This window comes from Polypterus senegalus, chromosome 1, assembly GCF_016835505.1.
Source record: "Polypterus senegalus isolate Bchr_013 chromosome 1, ASM1683550v1, whole genome shotgun sequence".
NCBI classification, from domain to species: Eukaryota; Metazoa; Chordata; class Cladistia; order Polypteriformes; family Polypteridae; genus Polypterus; species Polypterus senegalus.
The window spans coordinates 174,333,517-174,350,796 of record NC_053154.1 but is presented as its reverse complement, the minus strand read 5'-3'; the positions used below and the strand labels follow the sequence as shown (position 1 = coordinate 174,350,796).

Here is a 17,280-nt window from a genome sequence, read left to right as displayed (position 1 = left end):
TACATTAAACTGTACTACTATTCCCATTAAAGATGCATTGCTATAAAATGTAATTTTAAACAGTGATGTATTTCTGTCTATTCAGAGATGGAGAATAAAAATGGGGTGAGTGAAATACAGGAAATTGCACCTAAGATATGGATTTGACAAAGACTTTGGCAAATAAAGTGGAATGAGAGTAAGAACCCCTGTGCTACTTAACACATATACTATATGAAGTGCCCCAACTTGGAAAACAAATTTTCCATTTGCTTCCTGAAGAACAAAAATATAGTAAACTTACAATTGGACGCAAAATGTATAATCAATAACTTAAAGTTATCATTTTTAATGTAGTTAAAGTCAACAGGTTTGTAGACATATGGACACCTATGGTGCTTTCTTTAACATTTTGAGTATTTCAGCATCTAAATTGTGATTAGGATTATAGAAGATTGTGAAAACTTAAAAAACAAACAGTCATTATTGCAGGAAAGAAAAAAAATTTCATCACAACAGTCATGATGCAACACAATTCAAAATGTGCAACAATTAAGGACTCAAAAAATGGCTGCAAGCAAAAAAAAAAAACAGCACATGCTGCCAATCCAAAAACATGTTTCTGTGTAGAGCAATAAAAAAATCAGACATATCCAGTAATGAAAGCTTTTGGGCCATGTACCATGTCCACTCTCATTGCAAAAAGGTAATCTCATTCCTGCAAGAGTGGTCTTACTGTAGTGATCTCAGTGACCTGTGGACTGGACTGAGTTGATATAAGATTCTAGCAGGAAAATAGTGTCATCAACTTGATTTTCACTGGCATCCAACCTGTTTTACAGAAAAACAAAACAAAACCAACATGTCAATTAGCTTCCACTTTGTAAAAGCTAAACCATTAGAATAACAAGTAAAAGGCATTACAAGTGTAATAAGATGTTGCTACTTAAATGTTTACTCCTAAAACAAAACACAATACAAGACAAAATAAAACAAAAATAATTCAGATATGATGCAAGGAATATTTCTCAAAAAAAAAAAAAAGGAAATATTGCATTCAGCAAGTATTATATACCTTTATTCCAATTAATTTAACATATCATGCAATAATATTTGCAAAATATATTTTTAGAAAATATGCACATCATTAATTTTAAATTCTTATATACTGTATACAGTAAGCTTCGATTAGCGAAAAATCAACTACAGACTTACATACATACTGAAGACCAATGAAGATCTGACAGTTCAGTACAGCTTTAAACTACATGTTTTAATTTCAAAGCAGCTGTAACAAATTCATTAAATTTTTATCTCCTCCACAATTGGCAACCTACCACCTGTATACTGGACTCCATTTCCACAAAATTCATTAATATTAATATTTCCATACATCTCTTTTCAACTCCAAGCTATAAGCAAGTTCCTTTCGGGCAGATCTACAGATATTTAATTTCATCCTCATTCTCTAAATACATTATTTCAGTTTTGCTAATACTGAGAATTATCATTTTATCAATTTGTAAGATTTCTACTGTATGAACAATACTGGGGAATACTTGAGAGGTAACAATCATCATCAGAAATGTTCTTGGCTCTGCCCTTATTTTTTATTTACCTCTTTTTTCAATAACTTTGCAATCTTCATGTTTTCATTGAATGCACAGTGGTGGCTCTGTGGCTAAGAATCTACACTGGTATCAGGAAGGATGCCGGTTCAAATCCAGTAACTGCGAGAAGGGATCCTAATCCAGTGGGCCCTTCAGCATGGCCCTTAACCTGAACATTGCTCCATGGGCACTGAACAATGATTGACCCTGCACTCTAACCCAAAACGGTAAGGAAAAAAAGGTAATTTCCCCTTGGGAAATAATAAAGTATATCAAATCAAAAAATTAACAAAGACACTATTCTGTCTGCGGTTTCTGAGTCACACAGCACAGTAGTTATCATACACCTACTTGCCTCCGCACCATCCTTTTACCAACTCACCACCATAAACTAAAGCCTGATAGATCACACTTACTTTCTGCTTCTCTCTTGACAGATCTAAAGATTTTTCTGCTTTAAAAAACAACTCTCTAACCATTGGCTACTGTTCGGAATCTCTGTGGAACTGCAGATAACTTCCTCAGTTTTAATCAAAATATTTAATAACATTTATTCATTAACTCAGTCTTGTTTTTGTCTTCTGAAAAATTAGAAAATGTTGCCATTTATACTGCACTTGGAAGTTCTCCAGGTGCTTGATGACCTAGTTTACGGCAGCACTTCCAGGTGTGGTAGAAGAACTGCCCAAAAGGGTTGAGCAGATCCTGCTGCAGTACCCCATGGCGGCACCTGCGAATCCCAAAAGGGCTGCACCAAACTCCAACTTCAATGAAGTCCTGCGAGAGTCCAAGGCACCGATGCAATCCAGGGGACTGCCATCTAGTGTCCTGGAGGAGGTAACGCTCTGGCCATGCTTGCTCCCCTGGTCCTCCCAGTATATATATTATTGTCGGTTTGTTCCTCGTTTCTCCGAGAGGGCTGCACCTATTATTAACCTAACAAAGAAAAAGGCTTCTATTAAAGTGGTATGGGACGATTATACTGAGGCTGAATTTCGTAACTTAAAGTTCGTCCTTACTACAGCACCTGTTTTGAAATCTCCTAACTTTTCATATCCTTTTATCGTGTTGACCCAATGCATCGAGGGTGCTGAACACCCCATTTTATACCTCAGCCGGAAACTGTTGGACAGGACGATTAAGTGGGCTGTGACACAATTACGTTACTACCTGCTGGGACGGGAGATTACTCTGGTGACTGATCGTGCCACCTTACAGTGGATGGCCCTGAATCGGGAGTCTAACCCTCGTGTCACTAGGTGGTTCCTGGAGTTACAACCTTACAGGTTCAGAGTCACTTATCGTCAGGTTTCTCTACAAGCCAACGCTGATGCTCTCTCCCAGACCTTCGACCTCTCAGCTCAGGCCGCCCGACCCGTTGGGTCTGGGCTGTAAGGAAGGGTCATGTCACACACATGCGACTAGGAGGCAATCAACAGGTCCAGAGGTGAGTGAATGGCTACAAGATGGGGTGTGGTATGATGGTGCTAATGCCTCTCTTTCTAACTCTGCAGAACTAAAGAGGAAAATAATAATTTCAACCCATATCTCAAACGGTTCATCATACACTCGAGGTCCCACCATGAAGACGTCACTTCCAGTTCCCACTGATGACATCACTTTCTGGTCCGGCCATGAAGACGTCACTTCCGGCTCCCGCTATGACGACGTCACTTCTGGCTTTCATCATTTCCTGTAGCCATCTTGCCTTTGTATAAAAGCCGACTGAATTGAACATCTTTTGTCGAATGTCTGATAAAAATTTGATTATCAGCTTGACTGCTAGAAGAAAAACATTATACGAGGCAAATCTCCAAACCTTTATACTTGTCTTGTGACTTATTATATCACAATATATATATATATCTATACTAATAAAAGGCAAAGCCCTCACTGACTCACTCACTGACTCATCACTAATTCTCCAACTTCCCGTGCAGGTAGAAGGCTGAAATTTGGCAGGCTCATTCCTTACAGCTTACTTACAAAAGTTGGGCAGGTTTCATTTCGAAATTCTACGAGTAACAGTCATAACGGTCGACAAAGTCCGCCATGTTAAACTTTCTTATTTATGGCCCCATCTTCATGAAATTTGGTACGCGGCTTCCCTGCGCTAACCGAAACCAATGCACATGCTTATTTCAGTGGTATGATGCCACTGTCGGCCGCCATATTGAACTTTCCAATGGTCTTTGTTACTTATGGGCCCATCTTCAAGAAATTTGGTACGCGGGTTCCCAACGCTAACTGAATCCTGTTTATGTACATATATATATATGTCCATAGCCTGCAGCTTGGTCACCGTGTGAGGCGGCTTCGGGTCCCCCATCCCAACGCCTCCCACGTTGTTGGCTGCCTGCCTATATAAGGCCATCCGTCGCTCCAGTCTCTACATTCCCTTCCTTGCTTGCTTCGCCACGGAATTCACATCTCCCTGCTGATAACAACAGCCTTTTTATTTAATCCACGGCTTCTTCACTGTTTTATTGTTCGTTTATTACGATTGTAGTTATTGTGTAGGTATTTTAGACTTACTTTACATTGTTCAGGTACCCATTTCCTTAATCGTTCCAACCGTACCCCAATTACCATGTCTATCGAGATGATCAACATCGATCAAAGAACTGTCACTTACCGAGGGGTTTCCATGCCCAGAGATGGCACCTGCCTTTTCCATTCTCTGTGTTACATATTGCAATGCCATATCAGGCTCACTCTTGATGTCCGGAGGAACATTGTGTCTTATGTATTGAATGACTGGGACAGGTTCAAGGTGTGGAGTGATGACGGTACAGGAGATCATTATACTACACAGGAGCACTATAAGAGTGAAATGCTTAAGCCCTTCACCTATGGTTCTGCATGTGAGTTGATGGCTGCCGCTGAATTGTTCGGTTGTCGCTTTCAAATGTACTGAAATGGCCAAATATTTTACACCTTTCGACAACCGCCAATGCCTATTAAACATCTTAGATTCACAGTTGACGATTTCAGTAGTGGACACTTTGATGTTTATGAATGTTTAAACTCTCAAAAGCTGGATGTGATTTTATCGCTGAAACCGGTTCTGTGCTTACAACGCTTGACAGATGCCGAATGTCACTTCAATACAACAAATCCTGCAAATACTGTCATAATTGAAACAAACCATGAAACTGAAACCGATTATGACAGCAGCAATCCAAGCTGTGAGATTTGAGACAAGATTACTGTTCACATGGCCAACTGTAAGTTGCATGCTCAAGAGTAAGCTCAGCGCACAGTCATGTTACAACCGGAGGGCCGAACTGACAACATGGTATACAAAATAATTAATTAATAATAATTAAAAATAACAAATAATTATTGGCATATTTTCCCTCAGTTTAAAAGGTTACATTTTCTTCTTAATAAAAATTTTAATGCAGTACTTTGCGCTCTGTAGTATATATATATTTTACTGTATATATATAGTATATATATATATATATACTGTATATATATATATAATGATTTTAGAAGAATCTCATCTCATACCATTCATCTAATCAGAGTTATACTGTACATACATTTTGTACATCCCATGGATATCCCATAAGGAAAAAAAACTATTTTTTTTTTTAGCTTCGCAGTAATAAAATGTGTTTGGAAGAATGAGATTAGATAATTATTTTAGGTAACCAGAGTCAGAGAGAGACTGCTGTAGAATTTAGCTGGTAAGCAAGAATATATATATGTCATTTTTATTTTTGCCTTTCGATTCCAGACCTATGTGACACTCTTTAGTTAATATTAGAATTCCTTGAAATTAGTAAAGGTTCCTGCATATCATGCTGAAAAAACAAACACTAAATGCAAGGACTCACTTTAAAAATATTATGGTTGTATTTGACTTAATAGACATTAATGCACTGTCTGCATATGCAGCAGAGAGAAAATGTGGTTCCTTTAAGGCTCACCAGTGCTTTTATTTCATTAGCTGTCTGAGGAAAGCCTGAATGTCTATATTTATGCTCACCAACTATTACAGATGGAATCTGTTCGCCCTTGCTATATAACACTCTAGTAGAGCACTGCCACCTACGCAGATCAAGACCACAGAGTGAGGTAAAGTTATAAAAGAACACCACTGGCATATAGCTTCCTACTGATCACGACATATACCACAAAATGCCAAGACCTTAGTCTTCCAGCACAGTCACTTTTCTCATTCCTCCTTTCTGGCAAACAGTACAGAGCCATTAGCACTCTGGGCAGTAGATTCAGGGAAAAAAAATGTATCCACAGCTCACAAGGTTACTCATCAGCAGACATTCATATGGACACAATATGACTGTTCCTTTTATGGGTGTGTACATGCAAACACACACACAACAGTATATATACTACTGTACATTCAATGCATGATGTTGCATTCACTGTCTTTTTTGTCTATTTTTGAAACTATACTATTGCCACTAGTCTTTACAAGAAAATATTTCATAGTAATGTGTATAAAATATATTATGTATAGTGTGAATGCTAGATACATGTGTAAATGGCAAATAATTTACTGGTCACTACAGCTTTGCAGTAAATCCTGTAGCCAACGATGTTACCAGCCCGTCAAGGATTTTTCTACTAATGGGCAAAAATTCCCAATGCAGGCAAATGGCTACATCAAACGTGTTTTCTGTAGTTGTACTGTGGATGGAGATGAAAATACTATTGTACCAAGCTTTCCATGGAACAAGGGTAGAGCAGCTAACTATTTGTAATTCACAACCATCTCTCCATCACCCAATCCCACCCCAAACACAGGCAGTAAAAGTTTTGGTGATGTTATGAAATGAAGATGTGGACTTTCAATACATCACACACCCCAACTAAATACTACTGCAGATACGTCATTTGGTTTCAGCAGTTCTAAGACAAACAAAACAAAGGTCAGAAATATTATGTAAATGTAATTCCAACGTCTTCAACTGCTCTCAAGGCAGGGCTTTTGCAGGTTTTCTCTTCCCTTAATTCAGAATAAACATCAATACACCAAAAGTAGTAAAGCATGTTCTATCAATTTTTTACAAGTTTAAAAAGTGTAACTATGAATGAAATCGATATATGCTGTTTAATGACTATTTTTGTCATAATATAGGGTGGTCCAGATCTAATTAAGCAATTTTCATTACGCTATAACTTATTAAGTATATTACATAGAAAATCACCCGAAAAATCCTGGACCATCGAGAAGTGTGCGAACTAACAACATGAAGAATCGTCTTTGAGCCGAACTTGAATCGTCCCTGCATAAATCAAAGTCATCCAGACGATCTGGATCTGCATAATTAGATCTGGACCACCCTGTATTTGAGGTGTAGTGCCACTCTGTACATTGTAAATGTTTAGACTCACTTATTGACATTTTGCTTGAGTGTCTCTAGCTGCTGTCTCTCTGGAGCTGTAATCATCTCTTCAACCTCTTGCAGTTGGGTTTCCTCTGCTCCGGTTACCTGCATTGAGGCAATGATGGCTTCAATACGTTGCGACTTCTCTAAAAGACGTCTATGAATGATTTCATAAAAGAAAAAAAAATTACATAAAACCAGCTCTCAGAAGCTAATGAACGACACCTTAATACAGAGATGTAAACAAGTGATCAAGACAGTGAACAGACTGGCAAACAGATGGTAAGTACAGCCCAATTCAAAGAGGTCAGAATAACAAGGAAAATAATTTTTATATGTTTATGCATACTGTATGTGGTTCTCTTATTCTGAATTAAGAAGTATCTTGTTAAAAACCAATACATCCATTTTTAAATTATATTTGTATACATGTGCACAAACATACACACAAATAAATATACTGTATAATACAGTTGTACTGAATAAGACTTTTAAGGTAGAGTCCAAGCAAGGATTTCAACTACACAAAAAAAAAGAACCAGCCAATCTGCAATTACTTTGCCAATATCTGGGCATTCTCAGTGCACAAGTATCGTAACCGTACATGACACACTTCCTGATGGGTCATAAATAAAGGAAAATATAAACGCCTCAAGAACTATATGGATTTACAAAAGTTTAGTAAAAATAAATACCTGATTCTTTTCCTAAACTGATTTTTAAATTTACACAAAACAGGTACAAAGTTGAAAGAAAAAATTGAAAATGGAATAAATAAAAAGAAACAATTGTATTAAATAGAACACCAAAGCATGCAGCATTAAGCAAGAAACACAATAAAGAAATCACAATCGGTAAGCCCCATTACAAACACATGTTCTTATCTTTAAATAGGACACCAAAATGGCTAATATTACAGTTGCTACAATTTCCTGTACATACTTTGGGTGGGTTGCAGTGTTATGTTTTTCAATTTGCTTTCAAACTATGGATTTAAAAATTATGGTACTCACTCCTCTTCATCCTTTACAGTTACAACAACATTAGGAATATCTCCTTCAAGTGATGGCTCTAGCTTTTTTGCTCGACTAGACAAACCTGGTAGTAGTGAAGGCAATTGTTATATTGTTCATACTATTGAGATAGGAGTGCACGGAGGTAGGATGATTGGTTCCTCTGGAGATTTGTGTGTGTTATATATAGATGACAGAACAGTATATTACTATTTGTAAAGCTATAACAAACATGTGCTCAAACTAAGGCAGAAAATGAAATATGTAAACTTTGTACAAATTCAGCAATAAGACAGCAGTTCTTTTGGGCAAGAAATATGTTTTTTTGAGTGTTACCGGGAATGACATCAACTCAAGCTTTGTGCAAGTGTTCATTACATAAGCAACCACTTTAATAAAAGGATACATGTCTGCTTATCTGTCTGAGAGTTCGAATATAGGGTGTATAACAGACATTTTGAGTAATAAAATGTACTACATTTGTCATTGCAATAGTTAGCACATCATAGTTGTTAACACTGTTTTTACGAATCTCATACCAAATGACACATGACAGAGGCATATGCCACAGACATATGCATTACATGGTGCACTAGTGCATTGCAAACATTCACACGGAGGTCAATATTGATTGCTTAGATTTTAACCCATCTTAGGCACGTAGCAAAGCTACTACATAAATAACATGTTAATTGGTAAAATACAGACATTATGCAGCAGCTCACATTATGATAATGAATCAATGTATTTCAGTTAGCACCACCAGGGATGGATGGGGCGTGGATGATCCCGGAGCCCTTGATGACAGCACTTCTGCTACAGCAGAAAGTGCTAAAGGAAGAGGAACCGTGTGCACGTGGAGTGCTTCCAGGTGCCCACGCAACACTTCCGCCACACCAGGAAGGGCTGCAAGAGGCTCATCGGGGCGTATCCGGAGCACATCCGGGTGCAACATAAAAGGGGCTGCCTAATTCCATTTGAGGAGCTGGAGTCAGGAGGAAGTAGATAGAGCTTGCGATAGAGGAGTAGAGGTGGCAGAAGAAAGGACTGTGAGCACTGTTGTGGTGCTTTGTGGATTATATTGTTTGTGTAGGTGCAAAAGAAAATTTAACGTGTGTTTTGGACTTCTGGCTGTCTCAGTGTCTGTCTGTGTCTGGGCTACTTTCACACTCTCCAGATCTGTGAATTTCCAGTTCCATTGCCTCAAAACACCACTCACATCCACAGTTATTCCCAGTTTCAAATAAAAACTAACAGCTTTAGATCTGGGTTGGGGGGAGGTGTAGGGGGATATGTATCGTGATCGTGACTGGGAGAATAAAAGTGAAAAAAAAAAAATAAGCTAACTTTTATAAGTACTATAAATTTACACCGGCTGTTACAGACGCAAATCAAACGTATGTTTTCATTGTATAATATTAACAATAAGAGCACCTCACTACTCAAAACAGTAAATTTGTGATGCAGCTGGAATTGAACCGGCAACCACTTGATTACAAGTCAGCAGACCTTACCGCTGCTCCGCTGAAGCTGTCGTATTATACTTGTACCTTTTGTGAAAGTGTTTATTTGATATTTGGACTTCAGCCTTCACACATTATATAGTTCATGTCTACAATTTGTCATTTATTACTAAATCTGTTTTAACGATGTGTTTACATAGATTGTTGTAGACACGGAACACACATGAAATGTATGTATTCCAAATGATATGGGTATTATTTACCCTCTACAACTTCACGCAATTCACTCCAAGATAAGGTACTCAGTGTTTCTTTGTGACTTCAGCTGCGGTGATGTGTGGGGGGATGTGATAGCAGGCTGCTTGCTGCTTGAGTTGATCGACACATTTACAAGACAAAAAACAGTGATGGAGAGGTACGAACGGATTTAAGGTGGGTTGGGATTATGAGTTCTTCCATCCCAAACTCTTCCAACCATGTGTTTATGGACCTTGCTTTGTGCACTAGGGTACAGTCATGCTGGAATAGAAAAGGGATTTATCCAAACTGTTTCCACAAAGCTGGAAGCATAGTGTTGTCCTAAATGCCTTGGTATGCTGAAGCATTAAGATTGCCCTTCACTGGAAGTAAGGGGCCTAGCCCAAACTCTAAAAAACAGCCCCACACCATTTACCCCACCTTCACCAAACTTCATAATTGGCACAGTGCAGTCAGGCAGATAACATTCTCTCGGCATCTGCCAAACACAGACTTGCCCATCTGACTGCCAAACAAAGAAGCGTGATTTGTCACTCCATAGAACACGTTTCCACCGATCCATCCGATGCTTGGCATTGGACGTGGTGAATGGATGCTTGCTTGCAGCTGCTCAGCCATGGAAACTCATTCCATGAAGCTCCTGCCGCACAATTTTTGTGCTTACATTAATGCCAGTGGAAGTTTGGAACTCTTCAGCTATGGAATTAGCAGAGCATTGGTGACTTTTATGCACAGTGCACCTCAGCAGTCACTGACTCCGCTCTGTGACTTTACATGGTCTTCTGCTTCGTAGCCAAGTTGCTGTTGTTCCAAAATGTTTCCACTTACCAATAATACCACTTACATCTGATCAAGGAATATCCGGCAAGGATGAAACTTCACAAACTATTTTATTGCAAAGGTGGCATCCTATCACAGTACCACGCATGACACACTGAGCTCTTCAGAACAACCCATTTTGTTTCATAAATGTTTGTAAATGGAGACTGCATGGCTAGGTGCTTGATTTTATACAACTGTGGCAATGGGACTGATTGAAACACCTGAACCATTAAGAGGTGTGTCCCAATACTTTTGTCCATATCATGTACTGTATATACACAAGTGTGTGCCATTGTAAACTATGTCCAATCAATTCAACTTGCCATAGGTGGAATCCAATCAAGTCCTAGACCCCTCTCAAGAATAATTAAAGCAAACAGGATACAACCAACCACAATTTGTTGTGATAAAGGGTCTGAAAATTTACATGTCTGAGATATTTCAGTTTTTGCTTTGTAATAAATTTGTAAACCTTTCCAAAAACAAAGTGTAGACAGATGGGCCAAAAAGGCAAATTTATCAATTTAAAATTCAATCTACAACACAATAAAGTGCAGAAAGTAAAGGGGTCTGAAAACTTTGTCAAACTCCGTCCTGGGGACTCTCTGTGGTTGCAGGCTTTTGTTCCAAACAGATTCACAATTAGTGATAATAATTCATCTAATTTAATTAGCTGGTCTTTATGCTCTTCTCTTATTCTACAATCAGAAAAGCACAATAGTATGATTTTTACATTTATAAAACGTATAGAAGTATTTATATTTTTCCAATATATTTAAATGTTTGAATTATTTTTTTCGTTTATTTTGACCTTCTGCTGTGGAGTTTGCTTCTTTCTTTGTATCCTAATAATATTAATATAATGTATTAAATAACCAGAGAACCTGGAAAAGAACACTGAAAATATTGTTAAAAAGTAAAAAATACACTTCCCATATAACTGCTTAGTACGTTTCAATAAAAATTTACCAAACTAGGTAATAACAGATCACTTCATTAGGCTAGCAGTCCAATTTTGGTTTGTACAATGGTTTGTACAAACATCTGCAGCTACAATGGGTCCCCAGGACCGAGACTGAGAACCAGTACCTTAAAATGATGCTCTTTGTGCATTTTTGAACTGTCAATTTCTTAACATGTAACATTCTGCCAGCATATAAAAACATGGTCCTTACAATGGAAAATTCCAGTAGGTTTTCAATATATAAATATGGAATATTTGGTTTTCAATTTAGATAGCATAATGCAGTCACAAGTAAGCATTTAACACTTCCTTTGACTTTATGAAAATTGAATAACTGAAGCAGAAACTGTTAACAAAAATTCTTATAAATTTGCAACCAGTTCATCCTGGAAATGTCTAACTGCAAGAAAACCAACAGATTCTATTTAAATAACATTAAATACATTTTCTCTTTTAATCAATTGTAATAGTGACATCTACAGGATAATACAGGAGGTACTGAACAAATATATAATTTCCAGAGCTTGTAACAGCAGGAGAGTGTATATCATTATCCAGATTTGAATATAATTTAAAAGAGCAACCAGCATTTTCAAACTCATTTTGTTAGAGGTGAGAGATTACAAACTTTGCCACACTTTGGTGACCTTTACTATAAAGATAAAATAACACACAACTTTATACATTTCTTATCAAATTCAAAAAATACTCTTTCACAAAACATTTACTCACATTGCAGCTACAGATGACACAATAAAATTCTCAATTCTCTTTTAACTCTTTCAGGGCGGATGTTGACTTTTGTCAAAAGGAGGGGTTGATGGTGATCAATGGTAAACGGTGAAAAAACTTGCTGTTTAGTTTTAGTTGGACTTTGCTAGAAGGAAAGTTAGCTTCATTGGTTTGACTGAGATTCCCTGTGCTCACGCGAGTAGTGAGGAGCAAACAACGACAAAAATGGCATCGACTTATAGCGAGAAAGTGAAACAAATGCGTGAAGCGAAATATTCCATGGACGACGTTTTGCATATTATAGCTGAATTGCACTCCTGATTTGTCGGACTCCAATTTTGATATAAGTGATTGAAAACGAACATGAGGTACCAGCATCAGCTGACTGCGGTGCTGAACAAGCACGTGCCTAAGGCAACGTTCACCTGGGAGGACCACCACCCTCAATGACAAGAGGTACAAAGCCAATTGTGACGAACTGAGACCACCACTGCCGCCGCCTGCCGAAACAGCCTGTCAGTCAGCCTGCTGCACATTCCTGCCAAACTGACGGCACAGCATGCAGCAACAGACGTTTTATGTTGTTATGTGTGCTAATCAAAAAACTGCATTAAATAAGGAGAAGAACTTCAACAATGGTAGCAGTACTAAAACAATGAAACAGAAGCTATTATAGGCTTACTCTTTTACCAGATCCATTCAGTATTTTAAATTTGAAACAGAAACTCCAGTATAGGGCAATTAAAATAGTTTTTAAACACAAAAGATGGGAAGAAAATGAACAAAATCCTTACTTGTTCTCCTTCGTCTCAAATAGGCGCCTTTCAATAAGATTTGCCACTGTCTATTAAAAAAAAAAAAACGCATTTAAAGAAACTTTAATTTTCATTCAGGGGAAGCATAAAGAAGCACTTATTTTGTATAGTTTTCAATGAAGTAAAATTATTTTTTATTTTACATTTTAAAATGGCTTTCTAATGCTGTTGCAATAATAACCAGGCTATATTTTCAAACACAACTAATATTTGCTTTTTGTGGTAGATAGCAAACACAGTACAAAGCACTTATTTAGAGTCACTTCTTGTAAAGAAAACACACACATACAACAACAACCTGGCCAAAAGCATCATACTGGTTACTGGTGATACATGTTGATAGTGCATGAGCAGCATTATGGCTTTTAATAGCGCCAATCAGTAGTATATCTAATATAGGTTCAAAGTATTTCAGACGAAAAAGTATGATTAATACATTTTTATTTTTTTACCTTATAGCAACGGTGTAACAGCATTCTAGCAGTAGGCAGAAGGCTAACTGTGTACAAATAAAATGTCCTAGAAGGAGCATGATCAGGAGTCTTAGGGATTTCCTAAATAATACAAAAAAAGATTGTCAAATCACCACAGAGGACATATGAATTTGATATTTAAAACAATAATCAAAAATTCCACATTTCTGCAGGAAGCCTTCGATTTTGATTACTGCATGAAAAGTAGCCTTGATCAATGGCATCAGAAGTAGGAAAATGCTGCATGAGCGATAATAAATATGTTTTTGTCATGAACTAGAAAGTGGTGTTTATACATCCTGAAATAGATGACTTTTTGCTGACTGTCTTAAAATAGTTCAACGCCTATTCAGTAATAGGTTGGAAAGCATTAAGCAAAATGTTATTAGGACTTACTCTACTTAGGAGAATTAATACTGTTAAAATGCTATATTATATATACGATATAGATATACATACATACATATACATATATACAAACACACACATATATATATATATATATATATATATATATATATATATATACACACACACACACACACACACAGTGGAACCTCTAGATACGATCACCCCTGTATACGAGAAATTCAAGATAAGAGGAAAGTATGAGCAAAAAATTCAGATCTAAATACGAGCATTGGCTCACGTAATGAGCCACGAGCCAGGCTGTGGTTATGCGTGACGCTTTTCCCAATCTGCCTCGACTTGGGGATTCACCCAAGCTGACGCTGCCAGCCCGTCAGCTCACTCAGTGTTCCTTGTTCTCCCGTAGCGTGAGGATCTACGCGTTTGTGCGCATGTGATTTAATTGTTTCGCTGTAGCAGTTCGCCGTATAAGCATATCCAAAAATATTGCGAACATGCAGACGGAGAATAGGAGATGATTGCCCTCAAGAGGAGTACTAGGGTGTTGTACCGTGTTAGCCATTATGAATGTAGAGAAAAGACAAGCAAAATGACACCTTTTATTGGCTAACTAAAAAGATTACAATATGCAAGCTTTGATTACATCTTGCCTGAAGGAAGGGAGATATATGTATATATATATATACTCAGCAAAAAAAGAAACGTCCTCTGACTTTCAACTGTGTTTAAGTAAACTTAATGTGTAAATATTTGTATGAACACTAAAAGAGTCAACACCATAAGACATAAACTAAAAATGTTTCATAATGTGTCCCTGAATGAAGGGAGGCTCAAAATCAAAAGTACCAGTCAGTATCTGGTGTGGCCACCAGCTGCTTGAAGTACTGCAGTGCATCTCCTCCTCATGGACTGTCAGTTCTTGCTGTGAGATGTTACCCCACTCTTCCACCAAGGCACCTGCAAGTTCCTGGACATTTCTGGGGGGAATGGCCCTAGCCCTCACCCTGCGATCCAACAGGTCCCAGACGTGCTCAATGGGATTGAGATCCGGGCTCTTCCACTGCAAGGATGATCAGCTGTCCTTCCTGTCTCCCTGTAGCGCTGTCTTAGGCGTCTCACAGTGCGGACATGGCAATTTATTGCCCTAGCCACATCAGCAGTCCTCATGCCTCCCTGCAGCATGCCTAATGCACATTCACACAGATGAATGGTTAAATTTCATAGAATTTTTATTTATTATTACTTTTGTCAGATTAAAGTTATTTCTGTGACCATTGTGAGTTTTTCTTTCATTGACTGAAGGGTACCAACAATTTTGTCCACGTGTGTACATGTATATATGTGTATATATATATGTATACAGTGGTGTGAAAAACTATTTGCCCCCTTCCTGATTTCTTATTCTTTTGCATGTTTGTCACACAAAATGTTTCTGATCGTCAAACACATTTATCCATCAGTCAAATATAACACAAGTAAACACAAAATGCAGTTTTTAAATGATGGTTTTTATTATTTAGGGAGAAAAAAAAATCCAAACCTACATGGCCCTGTGTGAAAAAGTATTTGCCCCCTGAACCTAATAACTGGTTGGGCCACCCTTAGCAGCAATAACTGCAATCAAGCATTTGAGATAACTTGCAATGAGTCTTTTACAGCGCTCTGGAGGAATTTTGGCCCACTCATCTTTGCAGAATTGTTGTAATTCAGCTTTATTTGAGGGTTTTCTAGCATGAACCGCCTTTTTAAGGTCATGCCATAGCATCTCAATTGGATTCAGCTCAGGACTTTGACTAGGCCACTCCAAAATCTTCATTTTGTTTTTCTTCAGCCATTCAGAGGTGGATTTGCTGGTGTGTTTTGGGTCATTGTCCTGTTGCAGCACCCAAGATCGCTTCAGCTTGAGTTGATGAACAGATGGCCGGACATTCTCCTTCAGGATTTTTTGGTAGACAGTAGAATTCATGGTTCCATATATCACAGCAAGCCTTCCAGGTCCTGAAGCAGCAAAACAACCCCAGACCGTCACACTACCACCAAAATATTTTACTGTTGGTATGATGTTCTTTTTCTGAAATGCTGTGTTCCTTTTACGCCAGATGTAACGGGACATTTGCCTTCCAAAAAGTTCAACTTTTGTCTCATCAGTCCACAAGGTATTTTCCCAAAAGTCTTGGCAATCATTGAGATGTTTCTTAGCAAAATTGAGACGAGCCCTAATGTTCTTTTTGCTTAACAGTGGTTTGCGTCTTGGAAATCTGCCATGCAGGCCGTTTTTGCACAGTCTCTTTCTTATGGTGGAATCGTGAACACTGACCTTAATTGAGGCAAGTGAGGCCTGCAGTTCTTTAGACATTGTCCTGGGGTCTTTTGTGACCTCTTGGATGAGTCGTCTCTGCGCTCTTGGGGTAATTTTGGTCGGCCGGCCACTCCTGAGAAGGTTCACCACTGTTCCATGTTTTTGCCATTTGTGGATAATGGCTCTCACTGTGGTTCGCTGGAGTCCCAAAGCTTTAGAAATGGCTTTATAACCTTTACCAGACTGATAGATCTCAATTACTTCTGTTCTCATTTGTTCCTGAATTTCTTTGGATCTTGGCATGATGTCTAGCTTTTGAGGTGCTTTTGGTCTACTTCTCTGTGTCAGGCAGCTCCTATTTAAGTGATTTCTTGATTGAAACAGGTGTGGCAGTAATCAGGCCTGGGGGTGGCTACAGAAATTGAACTCAGTTGTGATACTTCACAGTTAGGTTATTTTTTAACATGGGGGCAATTACTTTTTCACACAGGGCAATGTAGGTTTGGATTTTTTTCTCCTAAATAATAAAACCATCATTTAAAACTGCATTTTGTGTTTATATATATATATATATATATATATATATATATATATATATATATATATATATATATATATATATATATATATATATATATGCATATGTATATATGACCTCACTTCCTGTCTTCCCCTTTAAAAGCCTGCTCTTTTTCCCTTTTCCCTCAGTCTAGTTTTGGACCCGGTTGTATGCACTTCAGTGCTCTGTATTTCTATAAAACAATTTTGCAGCCAGGATACCAGATTATATGGGTGGCTGACCCAAACCTTTATCTGAGTATGTCTCATTCTTGTGACTATATATATATATATATATATATATATATATATATATATATGCATCCATCCATCCATCCATTTTCTAACCCGCTGAATCCGAATACAGGGTCACGGGGGTCTGCTGGAGCCAATACCAGCCAACACAGGGCACAAGGCAGGAACCAATCCTGGGCAGGGTGCCAACCCACCGCAGATATATATATACTGTATATACATATACTGTATATACATATATATACACACACACATATATATATATATATATATATATATATATATATATATATATACATATACATTA

At 37.8% G+C, this 17,280-nt stretch overlaps 1 protein-coding gene across 3 annotated transcripts in view; it reads right to left on the bottom strand.

Annotated features, from left to right (window-relative positions):
- Positions 1 to 564: 564 nt before the first annotated feature.
- The window catches only part of polr3c (polymerase (RNA) III (DNA directed) polypeptide C), a 74,363-nt gene continuing 57,647 nt past the window's right edge, over positions 565 to 17,280 (bottom strand). For all 3 annotated transcript variants that reach the window (XM_039763274.1, XM_039763284.1, XM_039763293.1), the window contains exons 12-15: positions 13,472 to 13,573; positions 12,999 to 13,048; positions 6,960 to 7,109; positions 565 to 810 (exon numbers count right to left, since the gene is read on the bottom strand). In XM_039763274.1, the coding sequence (XP_039619208.1) occupies positions 726 to 810; positions 6,960 to 7,109; positions 12,999 to 13,048; positions 13,472 to 13,573 (387 nt within the window). In that variant the 3' untranslated portion in view covers positions 565 to 725. The remainder of the gene's footprint in view (positions 811 to 6,959; positions 7,110 to 12,998; positions 13,049 to 13,471; positions 13,574 to 17,280) is intronic.